Here is a 16,654-nt window from a genome sequence, read left to right on the forward strand (position 1 = left end):
ACAAGGATACCAAGACCATTCAATGGGGGAAAGAACAGTCTCTTCAACAAATGGTGCTGGGACATCTGGATACCCACAAGAAAAAAAAATGAAGTTGGACCCCTAATTCACATCATATACAAAAATTAACTCAAAATGGTCTTCACTGGTGGCACAGTGGTTAAGAATCCATCTGCCAATGCAGGGGACACAGGTTCGATCCCTGGTCCAGGAAGATCCTACATGTCACGGAGCAACTAAGCCCATGCGCCACAACTGCTGAGCCTGCACTCTAGAGCCCATGCTCCAGAACAAGAGAAGCCACTGCAATGAGAAAAGCCCGTGCACTGCAACGAAGAGTAGCCCCTGCTCACCACAACTAGAGAAAGCCCGCATGCAGCAACAAAGACCCAACGCAGCCAAAAGAACAAAACAAAACAAAAACTCAAAATAGATCAACAGGGGAATTCCCTGGCGGTCCAGTGGTTAGGACTCCGTGCTTCCACTGCAGGGGGCACAGGTTCTATCTCTGGTTGGGAAACTAGGATCCTGCATGCTACACAGCACAGCCAAAAGAAAAAAGAAAAAAAGACCCTATCTCTGAATGTAGTCACATTCTGAGCAGCTGGGGATTAGGACTTCAACCATGAAGTCTGTCAACTTCCTTGTCTGTTAAAATAAAGAAAAAAAAATTTTTTTAATGGATCAACAACCTAAAAAGAGCTAAAAACATAAAACTCTAAGGAAGGAAATGGGTGTAAAATCTTTATAACTTCGGGTAGTAATGGATTCTTAGGACACTATAAGCATAAGCAACAAAAGAAAAATTAGATAAATTGGACTTCATCAAATTAAAAACTATTGTGAATCAACGGACAATATAAAGAAAATGAAAAAACAACCCACAGAGTGGGAGAAAAGATCTGTAAATCATGTATCTCTGATAGGTGTCTAGAATCCAGGAGATATAAAGAACTCTTATAGCTCAACAAAAAAAAGACAAACAACCCAATTACAAAATGGACAAAGAATATGAACAGGGGGACTTCCCTGGCAGTCCAGTGGTTAAGACTCCACACTTCCACTGCAGGAGGGCATGGGTTCGATCCCTGGTCAGGGAACGCCCGGCACAGCCAAAAAAAAAAAAAAAAAAAAAAAAGAATATGAACAGGTATTTTTCCAAAGAAGATTTACAAATGGCCAGCAAGCACATGAAAAAGTGCTCAACATCATTCATGATTAGAGAAATGCAAATCAAAACCACAGTGAGGTACCACTTCATATCCACTAGGATAGCTATAATCTAAAAACTCAGAAAATATTAAGTGTTGGTGATAATGAGAAGGAAATGGATCCCTCATACACTGCTTGTGGGAATGTAAAAATGGTGCAGCCACTATGAAAAACAGTTTGGTGGTTCCTTGAAAAGTTAAATACAGAAGCATCATATGACCCATCAACGCCACTTGTAGTATATACCCCCCAAAATACCAGTGTTCTAACATCTATACCAGTGTTCACAGCAGCACTATTCACAACAGCAAAGAGATAGAAACAACCCAAATGTCTTTCAACGAATGAAAGGACAGATAAAACGTGGCCTGTATATATACAATGGGATATCAGTCAGCCACAAAGAGGAATGAAGTACTAATACAGACTGCAATGTTGCTGAACCTGAAAATGGATCTAGACACTGATCAACAGCTGTTCACAGACACACACACACACACACAGACACACATCATCTGAGATTAATCAACCAAGTCTGCTGTGTACAAACTCTACAGGACAAATGACCCAGATTTTTTCCATAAGTAAACTGACAAAGGGGGAAAGAAGACAAAGGAGATTACAGAGAGACCTAAGAGACATACCAAGCTACTGCAATGTATGCACCTTATTTGGATCCAGCTTATGACCTTATGGGATCCTGATTCAACAACTATAAAAGAAAACAGGAGACAATCAGGAAATTCTGAACAATGACAAGATATTTGATGGGTTTAAGAAATCCTTGTCAATTATTTTAGGTGTGATAATATACTGTGATTTTTAAAATATACACGTAAACTAGAAATGCTCACAGAACTCAAAATAGTCAGAAGACTGGGGTAGGGAAGGGTATAGAAGAAACAGCTGGCCATGACTTGGTCACTGTTAAAGCTAGGTACCAAGGTGGGGATTCTCTCTACTTGTATGTATGCTTGAAATTTTTCAATAATAAAAGTATTTTTTTAATATACCTGTAAAAATTTGCCACTTTAGTATCTCTGATGTCCATTCGCTCATTTTTATCCCTCCTCCTACTTCTGTCTCAAACAGTTCCTCAGTATCTCTCCCCTGGACTTACTACAATAAAGCAGAGTCTTATCTCTGTGGAGTGTAGATTTTAACATCAGAGCACAAAACCCAAGAAAGTATGTATAATCAAAACTATCCTTGAAAAAACCCTTGAAATCCCAATAGAGAAAGTGCATGACACTGTACATCATTTCGAATACACAACCCTGCTTTATTCAAGTTCTTCTAACTGTGCTGTCAGACAGTATCTATCAACGATCCTCAACTCATTTTATTTTATTTATTTATTATTTTTTTTTTTTGCAGTACGTGGGCCTCTCACTGTTGTGGCCTTTTCCGTTGCAGAGCACAGGCTCCGGATGCACAGGCTCCCAGATGCGCAGGCTCAGCGGCCATGGCTCACGGGCCCAGCCGCTCCGTGGCATGTGGGATCCTCCTGGACCAGGGCACGAACCCGTGTCCCCTGCATCGGCAGGTGGACTCTCAACCACTGCGCCACCAGGGAAGCCCCTCAACTCATTTTAAAACTTCCTCTTCAAGAATATAAGTAAGCCGACACCATCTCTTGCCTGGCCCCCTCAATAATAGTATACTTCATGTCTTTGTCAGCGATGGTTGGGAAAGCTTTACAATAATTCACAAGGGATTTCCATATAGGTTTGCCTAGAGCTCAGTGAGTAAAATGGCAGACTGAATTACCTCCATAATTTATTTTTTTTCTATCTCCCCCCACCCGCTAGGCCATATAGCTGGTTTTAAGTAAGTTAAATGCACTTATGATCCAGCTCCACCTTTCTTTTTTATAGTTGGTCTGGTCTCATATCCTTCCAATCCATTTACCACAATGCTGTCACAGTGATCTTTCTAAAACAGAAAACTCATACGTTATTCCTCAGTTTCAGTGGCTCCCCATAATCAACAGGATCAAGTCCTTAGTATGAAAGGGTGGAGCCGGGGCGGAGAAGAAAGAGGGAGGGGGAAGGTGGGGAAGGAGGGAGGGAAGGCAAGCCAAGGCAAGGGGAGGGGAGGAAGAAAGGAAAAGGATGAGCAGGGGAAAGGGAAAAGAAAGAAAATCTTGCCTATACCATCAGCTCCACCTCTCAGAAGGCCCACTATTCAAACTCTACAATGCAAATCCCTGATATACCTGTGTCTTGTATCATTTACTTCTCCCTTTGCCTATAATAACCCCCTTTCACACACCAACCTATGTTAAAACACTCACCTCCAACAACTGAGAGCTATGGAGTGATTGACATTGAAGAAAAGTAACAGTTAAATTGAAAAATTCCTAATCCTGATCACCAGAAAAACAAAACTAAAATTTGGAACGTATTTTCTGGTATGAAAAAACGGGTATTAAGATATTAAACAACAGCATCATTGATACTATATACATCAGGTACATTGTGAGGTTTTGCTAACCAGTCTGGAAATACAATTGGCATTTCTATCATAAAATGCATTCCAGGCTCCAAAATAATTTTGGAACACAATTTAGTCAGAATTTTTAAAATACACATCAAATTTAGACTATAACAAAGATGGCACTGCAAATCAATATGAAAAAATGAACTGTTCAATAAATGGTGATGGGACAAATGGTAGCATTTTAGCATCTAGGAAAAAATTAAGTTGGAACCATACCTCACATTGTATTTGCTGGATACATTCCAAATGTATCAAAGATTAACTGCTAAAAAAAAAAAGAAAAGAAAGAAAGAAACTATAAAAATACTAAAGGAGGGAGGGGCTTCCCTGGTGGCGCAGTGGTTAAGAATCTGCCTGCCAATGCAGGGGGACACAGGTTTGAGCCCTGGTCCAAGAAGATCCCACATGCCACAGAGCAACTAAGCCCGTTCGCCGCAACTACTGAGCCTGCGCTCTAGAGCCTGCGAGCCACAACTACTGAGCCTCTGTGCCACAACTACTGAAGCCCGCGCTCCTAGAGTCCCTGCTCCAGAACAAGAGAAGCCACCACAAAGAGAAGCACACACACCACTTGTAGCGGTGTAGCTAGAGAAAGCCCACACGCAGCAACGAAGACCCAACGTAGCCGAAAATAAATAAACAAAGTAAAATAAATAAATTTACTAAAAAAACAAAAAATAGTGGAGGAGGGAGTTCCCTGGTTGTCCAGTGGTTAGGACGCTGCGTTTCCACTGCAGGGGGCACAGATTCACTCGCTGGTCGGGAAACAATCCTACATGCCATGCGTTGTGGCCAAGAAAACAAAAAAGCTAAAGGAAAAACATGAAAGAATTCCTTTATAGCTTTGAAGTAGGGAAAGCCTTAACTAATGGTTCAAAACACAGAAACCAAGAAAGACAAGATTAAGAAATTCAACTAAATAGAAATCAAAACTTTCTGCATTAGAAAAAGCCAGATGAGCAAGATCAACAACAGGGCCAAAACTAGTCCAACTCATCCCGAAAGCCTAATACATGAGGTACTCCTATGAAAGCTCCAACAAATCAAAAAGGAAAAAATCAACAACCAAACAGAAAAAGAACAGATCACAGAAGGGACAATACCAGTTGAATTGCTCTTAAAAACATGAAAAGATGCTCAGATTCACTCATAATAAGAGAAATGCAAAATGCATGGTTTGAGACACCAACTTTCATCTACTGGATTATGAGAGGTGTGTGCTGCTGGGGACACCAATTGGTACCACCACTAAAGAGAATAATTTGGGGATACCTACCAAAAGTAATTGTAAAATCTCTTTGATCCAACAGTTCCACTGTTGGGAATCAATAAAAACCTACAGATGTCTTTGCACAGAAGCAAAATGGCATGTATACAAGCATTAGTCATAAAAGCAAAAGATGAGAAACAGGCAGCTGATTACATAACATGATAAAAAAGAAAGCTCTATACTGATAATAGATAAACTGTTCAGGGAAAAACTTAAGATGCAAGAGAGTATATATAATATTCATCCATTTGTATAAAATTGCAGAAGATTTTTGTTTCCTCATATTTATTTGGGTATCCAAAAAAGTAGTAACAGCAACTATCTTGGTGGCAGAAACTGTACTGAGAAACTGTGCAGATAATGGTGAACAGGAGTAGGAGCGAGGATTTTTAATATTTAAAATTTTGGATAATGTGACTTATAGTCTAAACATTAGATTTAAATATTTATATATATGTATATAGTGCTAGCCAAAAACATTGTATTTTCCCCTTTTATTTACTCATGCCATGAAACTATTCTATACCAAAAATACTTCAGAGCTGGCTTCCCAAAATGGAAGTATATACTAATAGTACTAGTTTTATCTCTACTATTTTGAGTTTCTTCATCAGTTACTCAATTTTCATAAAATGCCACAGTTTAATAAATTAATGTCTACACATTTAAGAATGGTACTGACCTATAAAGAAACATGGATTTCTCTAAGAAAGGTAACTAAAAATGGAAATGAAAACTAGAAATACAAAAGGGGTCTTATGAAAGCACACCAAAATTTAAGAGAAGTCAGAATTTGTTTATATTCAAGCAACAAGGATCCACAGGGTGTTAAAATTAACATGCATTAGAAACATCATTTGTCTAACAATACACAAAACAGGAGAAAAAGAATATAAAACAGATTTTTACCTCTAACAAAGAAAAAAAAAGTGGCTTATTTTCCCAACAGTAATATAAGAAACTGTACCCATTTAAAAAAAAAATCAAGATTTTAATTAGAAGTATGTGGATCATTCTGCACCAAAATAAAACAAAACTTAAGTTGTCCAGAAAGTAGAAAAGTTGTGTTTCAATTTTTAAAAATTAAAAATTACATCCAGTACTGTTAAAAATATTTGAGCAGCAAACACTTTGATATAACATGAATTACCAGATATTTTAAAATACATCTGTACTCCAGTGTTCAAGAAAATTTCTCTCAGAATTCTCTGCACTTACCGCCATTATCTGTTCTTTTTAAAGCTCCATCCTTATGAGGACACAGTTCACATCTCTATTAAAAAGGGGGGGGGGACAAAGAGATTTTTCAGATTACCAAAGTATAACATCTTCCCTGTAACTTCAAAACTATTAAAAATATGGTAGTGGCATTTGTACTAGTTGCCACCAAGAGTGTATCACAAAGATCCTCACAAAGTAATTCTCCTTGACGTTTGATCTTCCTCAGAGTACCAGACACAGACAACACCTTTTAAAAAGTAATTTTACTTAACATTTAAATTCCTGCCACAATTTTTTTTTCTAATTTTGTATTAATAAAAATAAAAAGATTCTCTCAACATAGGATTGGGGCACAGTTTTTACCCTGTGCCTCTCCTCCTTTGCTTTCTGAGTAGAATCAACCAGGATTATTACGTACTCAGGTGGATCTGGTTTCTCCTGAAATAAAGAACCAAGCTCAAATTCAGAATTTTGATTCAAATAGGAAGGCATGATCTCACATGTGCTGACCTGCCTTTGGAAGGAAAGAACTGCTTTAATTATTCTAGTTACTCTTTTCATTCACAGCACAATGATACTCAGAATTATTATGGATCCCTCTCTACCACTCCCACAATTTAAAACCAGAAATAAACACCAAGCCAGTATTGCCATTTCTTTTCACTACTGACAAGGGGACTGAAATAATTGTAAAAATAATAAAGAGTTACAGTGGCACTGTCTTACTATGAAGACTACATTCCTAGAAATCATATATGACCACTTATTATTTGTACCCTATCTTACTCTCCAAAGAGGTTTGAAACATATAATATAGTAATATAAATGAGTTACAAAGAAAAATATGAGCAAGAAATTAAAATAAAATAGTGAATAAGCACGCAATAAGCTGGTAGGGAGGTTAAAGGACAAAAGTAGTAAAAATCATCTACATCCACAATAAGCAGTTAAGGGATACACAAAACAATTAGATGTAAACTATAACAAAAACAGTAATCATGGGCTTCCCTGATGGCGCAGTGGTTAAGAATCCACCCGTCAATGCAGGGGACACGGGTTTGAACCCTGGTCCGGGAAGATCCCACATGCCACAGAGCAACTAAGCCCGTATGCCACAACTACTGACCCTGCACTCTAGAGCCCGCGAGCCACAACTACTGAAGCCCGCGTGCCTAGAGCCCATGCTCTGCAACAAGAGGAGCCACCGCAATGAGAAGTCTGCACACCGCAATGAAGAGTAGCCCCCACTCGCCACAACTAGAGAGAAAGCCTGCGCGCAGCAATGAAGACCCAATGCAGCCAACAATAAATTAGTTTTTTAAAAAAAAAAACAGTAATCATGAGGGGAAGAGAATATAAATGCAAGGTTTTTTATTTTCCTTTTTTTTTTTTTTTTTTTGTGGTACATGGGCCTCTCACTGTTGTGGCGTTGCAGAGCGCAGGCTCAGCGGCCATAGCTCACGGGCCCAGCCGCTCCGCGGCATGTGGGATCTTCCTGGACCAGGGCACGAACCCATGTCCCCTGCATCAGCAGGCGGACTCTCAACCACTGCGCCACCAGGGAAGCCCCCAAATGCAGGGTTTTTTAAATGCATTTGAAATTAAGAGATCAGCAACTTAAAACAATCCCGTATATATATATATAGACTGCTATACCAAATTCTCATAGTAACTGCAAGCCAAAAATCTATGACAGATAGACACATAAAAAAGAAAAAGAAATCCAACCATAACCCAAAAGATAGTCATCAAATCATGAGAAGAAAACAAGAGAAGAAGAATGGGAAAAAAAGACCTACAAAAACAAATCCATAACAACAAAATGGCAATAAGAACATACATATCGATAATTACCTTAAATATAAATGGACTAAATGCTCCAACCGAAAGACATTGGCTGGCTGAATGGATACAAAAACAAGACCCACATATATGCTGCCTACAACAGACTCACTTCAGATCTAGAGACACACACATCCTCAAAGTGAGGGGGTAGAAAAGGTATTCCATGCAAATGGAAAAATCAAAAGAAAGCTGGAGCAGCAATACCGGTATCAGACAAAACAGACTTTAAAATAAAGACTGTTATGAGAGACAAAGAACACTACATAATGATCACGGGATAAGTCCAAAAAGAGGATATAACAATTGTAAAAGTATATGTACCCAACATACGAACACCTAAATATACAAAGCAAATACTAATGAACATAAAATGAGAAACTGACAGGAATAAAATAATGGTAAGGGACTTTAACTCCCCACTTACATCAACAGCCAGATCATCCAGACAGAAAAACACTAAGTAAACACTGGCCTAAAATGACACATTAAAGCAGATGCACTTAATTGATACATATAGAGAGATATGTATATCTATATATATGAGCACTCCATCCAAAAGAAGCTGAATACACATTCTTTTCAAGCACACATGCAACATTCTCCAGGATAGATTGCGTACATACTAGGCCACAAAACAAGCCTCAGTAAATTTTATGAAAACTGAAATCATATCAAGCATCTTCTACAACACTATGAGATTGGAAATCAGCTACAAGAAAAAAACTATGAAAAACACAAACATGTGGAGGCTAAACAATACACTACTAAACAACCGATGGGTCACTAGCGAAATCAAGAGAGAAAATCAAAAAATACCAAGAGACAAATGAAAACAAAAACATGATGATCCAGAGAGTTCCCTGGTGGCCTAGTGGTTAGGATTCCGGGCTTTCGTTGTCATGGCTCAGGTTCAATCCGTGGACAAGGAACTGAGATCCCGCAAGCCACGTGATGTGGTCAAAAAAGAAAAAAAAAAAACACAGGATGATCCAAAACGTATGGGATGCAGCAAAAGCAGTTGCAAAAAAAGGGAAGTTTATAGCAATACAAGCTTGTACCTCAGGAAACAAAAAAATCTCAAATAAACAACCTAACTTTACATCTAAAGCAACTAAAGAAAGAAGAACAAACAAAACCCAACATTAGTAGAAAGAAAGAAAGAAATAAGGATCCGAGCAAAAATAAATGAAATAGAAATGGAAAAAAGAACAGAAAAGATCAATAAAACTAAGCTGGTTCTTTGAAAAGATAAATAAAAGTGATAAACCTTTAGCCAAACTCATCAAGAAAAAAAGGGAGGACTTCCCTGGTGGTTCAGTGGTTAAGACCTCCACTGCAGGGGGCAGAGGTTCAATCCCTGTTCAGGGAATTTCCACATGCCGTGGCGTGTGGCCAAAAAAATCAAATCAATAAAATGAGAAATGACAAAGAAGTTACAACTGACAGGACAGAAATACAAAGAAATAGAAAAACAAAACAAAAATAAACTACTACTAGCAACTATGCACAACTAAAATGGACAACCTAGAAGAGATGGACAAATTCTCAGAAAGGTACAGTCTCCCAAGACTGAAGCAGGAAGAAGTAGAAAATATGAACAGGGCCTCCCTGGTGGCGCAGTGGTTGAGAGTCCGCCTGCCGATGCAGGGGATACGGGTTCGTGCCCCGGTCTGGGAGGATGCCATATGCCGCGGAGCGGCTGGGCCCGTGAGCCATGGCCGCTGAGCCTTTGCGTCCGGAGCCTGTGCTCCGCAACGGGGGAGGCCGCAACAGTGAGAGGCCCGCGTACAGAAAAAAAAAAAAAAAGAAAAGAAAATATGAACAGACCAAGTACTGAAACTGAATCCGTAACTTAAAAACTCCCAACAGGGAATTCCCTGGTGGTCCAGTGGTTAGGACTCTGCAGTTTCACTGCTGAGGGCCGGGTTCGATCCCTGGTCAGGGAACTAAGATCCCGCAAGCTATGCGGTGCAGCCAAAACAGAAAAGTTAAAATACATAAAAAATAAAAGCTCCCAACAAACAAAAGTCTAGGACCAGATGGCTTCACAGGTGAATTCTACCAAACATTCAAATATTTAAAGAAGCGTTAACACCTATCCTTCTTAAATTATTCCAAAAAAACAGCAGAGGAAGGAACACTTCCAAAGTCATTCTATGAGGCCACCATCACCCTGATACCAAAACCAGACAAAGATATCACACACAAAAAAAATTGCAGGCCATTATCACTGATGAACATAGATACAGAAATCCTCAACAAAACAGTAGCAAACCATATCCAACAATACATTAAAAGAATTATACACCATGATCAAGTGGGATTTATCCAAGAGATGCAAGGGTTTTTCAATATCCACAAATTAATCAATGTGTTATATAACACATTAACAAATTGAAGAATAAAAATCATACGATCATCTCAATATATGGAGAAAAAGCTTTTGATAAAGTTCAACGTCTGTTTATGCTCCCCAGAAAGTGAGCAGAGAGGAAACCTACCTCAACATGATAAAGGCCATATATGAAAAACCCACAGCTAACATCATACTCAATGATGAAAAGCTGAAAACATTTCCTCTAAGATCAGGAATAAAATAAGGATGCCCAATTTCACTATTCAACATTGTTTTCTAAGTTCTAACCACAGCAATCAAAGAAAAAAACAAAAAAAGAAAGAAAAGGAGTGCAAATTACAAAAGAAGTAAAAAGTCACTGTTTGCTGTTTGAAGATGGCATGATACTCCACATAGAAAATCCTGAAGACGTTACCAGAAAACTACTAGACCTCATCAATGAAATTCAGTAAAGTTGCAGGGAACAAAACTAATATACAGAACTTCCCTGGTAGCGTAGTGGTTAAGAATCCACTTGCCAATGCAGGGGACAAGGGTTCGAGTCCTGGTCTGGGAAGATCCCACATGCCACGGAGCAACTAAGCCCATGTGCCACAACTACTGAGCCTGTATGCCACAACTACTAAGCCTGTGACCTAGAGCCCGTGAGCCACAACTACTGAGCTCACATGCCACAACTACTGAAGCCTGCACACCTAGAGCCTGTGCTCTGCAACGAGAAGCCACCGCAATGAGAAGCCACCGCAATGAGAAGCCTGCTCACCACAACAAAGAGTAGCCCCCACTAGCTGTAACTAGAGAAAGCCCTCGCACAGCAATAAAGACCCAATGCAGCCAAAAAAAAAAAAAAACTAATATACAGAAATCTGTTACATTTCTATACACTAACAACAAACTATCAAAAAGAGAAATTAAGGAAACAATCCCATTTACCACTGCATCAAAAGGAATAAAATACCTAGGAGGTAAAAGACCTGTACTCAGAAAACTATAAGACACTGATGAAAGAAACTGAAGATGACACAATCAGATGGAAAGATGTTCTTGGATTGGAAGAATTAATATTGTTCAAATGACCATACTACCCAAGGCAATCTACAGGCTCAATGAAATCCCTACCAAATGAGTAATGGCATTTTTCACAAAACTAGAACAGATGATTTTTTAATTTCTATGAAAACATAAAAGACCCCGAATAGACAAAACAATCTTGACAAAGAAGAACAGAGCTGGAGGAATCCCACTCCCTCACTTCAGACTGTACTATGAAGCTACAAAACAGTATGGTACCGGCAAAAAATAAAAAAAAAAACAGACACATAGGTCAATGGAACAGAATAGAGAGCCCAGAAATAAACCCACATACCTATAGTCAATCTATGACAAAGGAGGCAAGAATACACAATGGAGAAAAGACAGTCTCTTCAACAAAAGGTGCTGGTAACACAGGACAGCTACATATAAAAGAATAAAATTAGAACATTCTATAACACCATATACAAAAATAAACTCAAAATGGATTAAAGACCTAAATTTAAGGCAAGATACTATAAAATTCCTAGAGTAAAACAGGCAGAACATTCTTTGACATAAATCACACCAATTTTTTTTAATCTGTGTCCTAAAACAAAGGAAACAAAAGCAAAAATAAACAAATAAGACCTAATTAAAGTTAAAAGCTTTTGCACATCAGAGGAAACCATAGACAAAACAAAAGACAACCTGCTGAATGGGAGAAATATTTACAAACGATGTGACTGATAAGGGGTTAATACCCAACATATATAAACAGCTCATGCAACTCAACATCAAAAAACCACCCAATTGAAAAATGGGCAGAAGGGGACTTCCCTGGTGGCACAGTGGATAGGAATCTGCCTGCCAATGCAGGGGACACAGGTTTGAGCCCTGGTCCCGGAAGATCCCACATGCCGCGGAGCAACTAAGCCCGTGAGCCACAACTACTGAGCCTGCGCTCTAGAGCCCGCGAACCGCAACTACCGAGCCCGCATGCCACAACTACTGAAGCCCACGTGCCTACAGCCTGTGCTCCGCTACAAGAGAAGCCACCACAATGAGAAGCCCGCACACCGCAATGAAGAGTCGCTCCCGCTCGCCACAACTAGCAAAAGCTAGCGCACAGCAACAAAGACCCAATGCAGGCAAAAATAAATGAATTAATTAATTTTAAAAAGGTGGGGGCAGAAGAACTGAACAGACATTTTTCCAAAGAGGAAATGCAGACGGCCAACAGGCACATGAAAAGATGCTCAACATCGCTAATTATTAGAGAAATGCAAATCAAAACTACAATGAGGTATCACCTCACACTGGTCAGAATGGCCATCCTTAAAGTCTACAAATAGGAGTTTCCTGGTGGTCCAGTGGTTAAGAATCCGCCTTCCAATGCAGAGGATGTGGGTTCGATCTCTGGTCAAGGAACTAAGATCCCACATGCCACGGGGCAACTAAGCCCATGCACCACAACTACTGAGCCCGCGCACTCTGGAGTTTACACACCACAACTAGAAAGAAGCCTGCACGCCACAACTAGAGAGAAGCCCGCGCACCGCAACAAAGATCTCGCGTGTCACAACTAAGTCCCGATGCAGCCAAATAAATAAATTTTAAAAAAATATTTTTTAAATCAATGAAAGCATTCTGTGAGAATCAATGCACTATATGAAATTTACAATAAAGACAATAGTATCATTCATTATAAAAAAAGAAAAATACTGATTCAATTACTTCACTTCTAGAGAGCCAAAGGAAATATGATAGAAATGGCAATTATTAAGTACTGTGTCATCTTTATATCACTTACACACTTTAATTTCAAGACATGAAAAGATATGTGTACAGAAATATTTTATATCACTGTTTATGAGTATAAAGTTTTTATTATAAGTCCAACTGTATAACAATGAGGGAACTAATGCTATATTCCAAAGATTTTAAATGAGTTATAAAATGCAGAGAAGAAAATTCTAAAAGAAAACTACATGCTAATAAGTAAAATACTATTACTATGTCTTTACCTTTAGTCTTTTACTAAAGGTAAAAATAGATATATAGAAGACTTGAGAGAAAGAAATAATTACAGAAAAAGAAGGTTAAGTTATAATTAGAGGCTATACCCTAAGCTCAGGAAAAAAGAATCAGGTTCTGGACAACAGAGATTCCAGACCCTACAGTAAACTAATCCAACCTGAAAAGTTTCACAGGGCAGGCTGCAGCTATACATGTTACTATTAAAGTTCCACGGATGCATTCTTATCTAATAAGTGAGAGGTACTGTTAAAATGCACAAGTAAATCCTGTAAGAGGGTACACAGATTATAAGGAGACCAAAAAAAAAAAAAAAAAAAAAAGCACACATTGAAGATCTTACATTTTTTTTCTATTTTATACATAGTAGTTTGTATCTCTTAATCCCCTGCCTTGCCCCTCCCCCGCTCCTTCCTTCCCCACCGGTAAACACTTGCTTGTTCTTGGTATCTGTGAGTCTGTTTCTGTTTTGTTTGTTTCTATATTATTTTACTATTTATTTATTTATTTGGCTGCATCGGGTCTTAGTTGCCAGACGCAGGATCTTCACTGAGGCATGCGGGATCTTTAGTTGTGGCACGTGGCTTCTAATTTCCTGACTAGGGATCGAACCAGGCCCCGTGCGCTGGGAGTGCGATGTCTTAGCCACTGGACTACCAGGGAAGTCCCTATGTTTTGTTATATACATTCATTTGTTTTATTTTTTGGATTCCAAGATCTCACATTTTAACAAAGTGGGGGGAAAAACGTTTTAATTGAAATGGTCCAAACAAGCGGAAGTTATATAAGGTGGTTCCTTCTTTTTTACATCACGTAGTATAGTAAGAAAGCATGCATCTACTTTCCATCTTTATAACGCAGGCATCAATTTCCAAATACTTTTTCTACTTTACATTAGATTCTTTTCCAAAGTATAAAACTCAGCATACTTCACTAAATCAAGTTCACACAAAATAGTGACTTTTAGGAGGCTGTGGCTATTAACAAGCCATTCAGCTATACTGGTTTACTCAGACTTCGAACACCACTGTATTACAGAAAGCAGCAAGATAATAATTATTTTTTTAAAAAAGTATAGGCTAAATAAGAAGAATAAATTCAAACTTTAAGTTTGATCTTCCTCGTATTATATAAAAGATGTAATTGTGGCATTAAAAAAGTATGTGTAGGATAAAACATTTATCATCATTACTTCTTCTTTTAGGCAAAAGATAAAAATACATATTAATTAACCTATTTTTTCTTGTGTTTTAGAAAGACTCATGACTACCAGAGTAGAAATAAGCACCCAGAGCAACCAGGCTGGGGTCTCCAAACAGCATTTCCCAAAGGAACCAGAACTACTGAAAGAAGTGGATGATTCCAGGTCTAGGTCAAATATGCCCTGAATACCTTGTTCTATCAAATAGCAAGGAAGCTATAAAAGACTGCTTTAGTCATGTCAAAAGGACCTATGGTCCAACCTAAAGAGGCTCCTGCTGGCCAAAGATGAAATCACTTAATGCTAACAGAGATAAAAACTGCAATAAACTGAAAACACCAAATATTTTTAAATCCATCATAAAATTAATTTCTATTTCAAAAATTGCTGAGTGGACTGCCCTAGTGGCACAGTGGTTAAGAATCCACCTGCCAATGCAGGGGACACGGGTTTGAGCCCTGGGCCGGGAAGATCCCACATGCTGCAGAGCAACTGGGCCAGTGCACCACAACTACTGAGCCTGCGCTCTAGAGACCATGAGCCACAACTACCGAGCCCGCGTGCCACAGCTACTGAAGCCCACGCACCTAGAGCCCATGCTCTGCAACGAGAAGCCACTGCAATGAGAAGCCTGCGCACCACAACGAAGAGCAGCCCCCGCTCGCCGCAACTAGAGAAAACCCATGCACAGCAACGAAGACCCAATGCAGCAATCAATCAATAAATAAATATTAAAACAAAAAGAAAAGAACTAAACAGGGAATTCCCTGGTGGTCCAGTGTTAAAGAATCCACCTTCCAATGCAGCGGATGCGGGTTCGATCCCTGGTCAGGAAACTCACATGCCGCGGGGCAACTTAGCCCGCGCACCACAACTACTGAGCTCACACGCCTCAACTAGAGTCGGCGTGCCACAAACTACAGAGCCCATGTGCTCTGGAACCCACTCACGACAACTACAGAGCCCCCATGCCCTGGAGCCTGCATGACACAACTAGAGAAGAGAAAACCCACACGCCACAACTAGAGAGAAGCCCACATGCTGCAACAAAAGATCCCACATGCCTCAACAAAGATCCTGCGTGCTGCAAATAAGACCCGATACAGCCAAAAATAAAGAAAATAAATAATAAATAAATCTTTAAAAACAAAAAAGAACTAAACAAAAATTCTTAAATTTAAAAATATAATACATGAAGTGAAAAATTCATTGGATGGGCTTAACAACAGAATCAAGATGACAAAGGAAAGAGTCAGTGAGCTTGAAGCCACATCAATAGATAGGATCTATCTGAAAAAGAGAAAACGGTGAAAAAAATGAACAGAGCTTCAGGGACCTATTGAACAGTATCAGGAAGCCACCACGTATAACTGAAGGCCTGGAAGAGGAGGAGGAGGTGAGGGAGAGAATATGAATATGAGAATATAGCAGTAAAGAAAATTTTGAAAAAATAATGGATGAAAATTTCCTCTATTTGAAGACAAATTTATGGCTTCCAGAAGCACAGTGAATCCCAAACAAGCCAAACTGCTTCATGAAAAGCAAACAAAAGTCTTCAAGAGGCAGCCAAAAGAAAATGACACACCAAAGACAGGGAAACAGTGATTGAATTAATAGCTGATCTCTCATAAACTATGGAAGTCAAAACAGTAAAACAAACATCTCTAAAGTGCTTGAAGAAAAAGAACTGTCAATCCAGAATTCTGTATCTAACTAATATATCCTTCAAAATGAAGGTGAAACAGACGTTTTTAGGTAAGAAAGAGCAAACAGAATTCATCACCAGATGATATGGACTACAATAAAGGCTAAAAGAAATTCTTCGGAATAAAGGGAAATGGTACTAGATGAAAAACACAAATCTTCAGGAGGCAAAGAAGAACACCATAAATGGTAAATATCTGGGTAAATACTGTGTTGGGCAAAAAGTTCGTTTGGGTTTTTTCGTAAGAGCTTATGGAAAAACCCGAACAAACTTTTTGGCCAACCCAATATAAAA

General features: G+C 38.9%; 1 protein-coding gene across 13 annotated transcripts in view; it reads right to left on the reverse strand.

Moving 5' to 3' along the window:
• MLLT10 (MLLT10 histone lysine methyltransferase DOT1L cofactor) overlaps window positions 1-16,654 on the reverse strand; it is a 248,902-nt gene that overhangs the window by 189,636 nt on the left and 42,612 nt on the right. For all 13 annotated transcript variants that reach the window (XR_014293707.1, XM_082617236.1, XM_082617235.1 and 10 more), the window contains one exon: window positions 6,203-6,257. Coding sequence is in view for 11 of the 13 variants with exons in the window: in XM_082617235.1 (XP_082473361.1) it covers window positions 6,203-6,257 (55 nt within the window). In the remaining 2 variants the exon portion in view is untranslated. The remainder of the gene's footprint in view (window positions 1-6,202; window positions 6,258-16,654) is intronic.

This window comes from Mesoplodon mirus, assembly GCF_964341445.2.
Source record: "Mesoplodon mirus genome assembly, chromosome: 4".
NCBI classification, from domain to species: Eukaryota; Metazoa; Chordata; class Mammalia; order Artiodactyla; family Ziphiidae; genus Mesoplodon; species Mesoplodon mirus.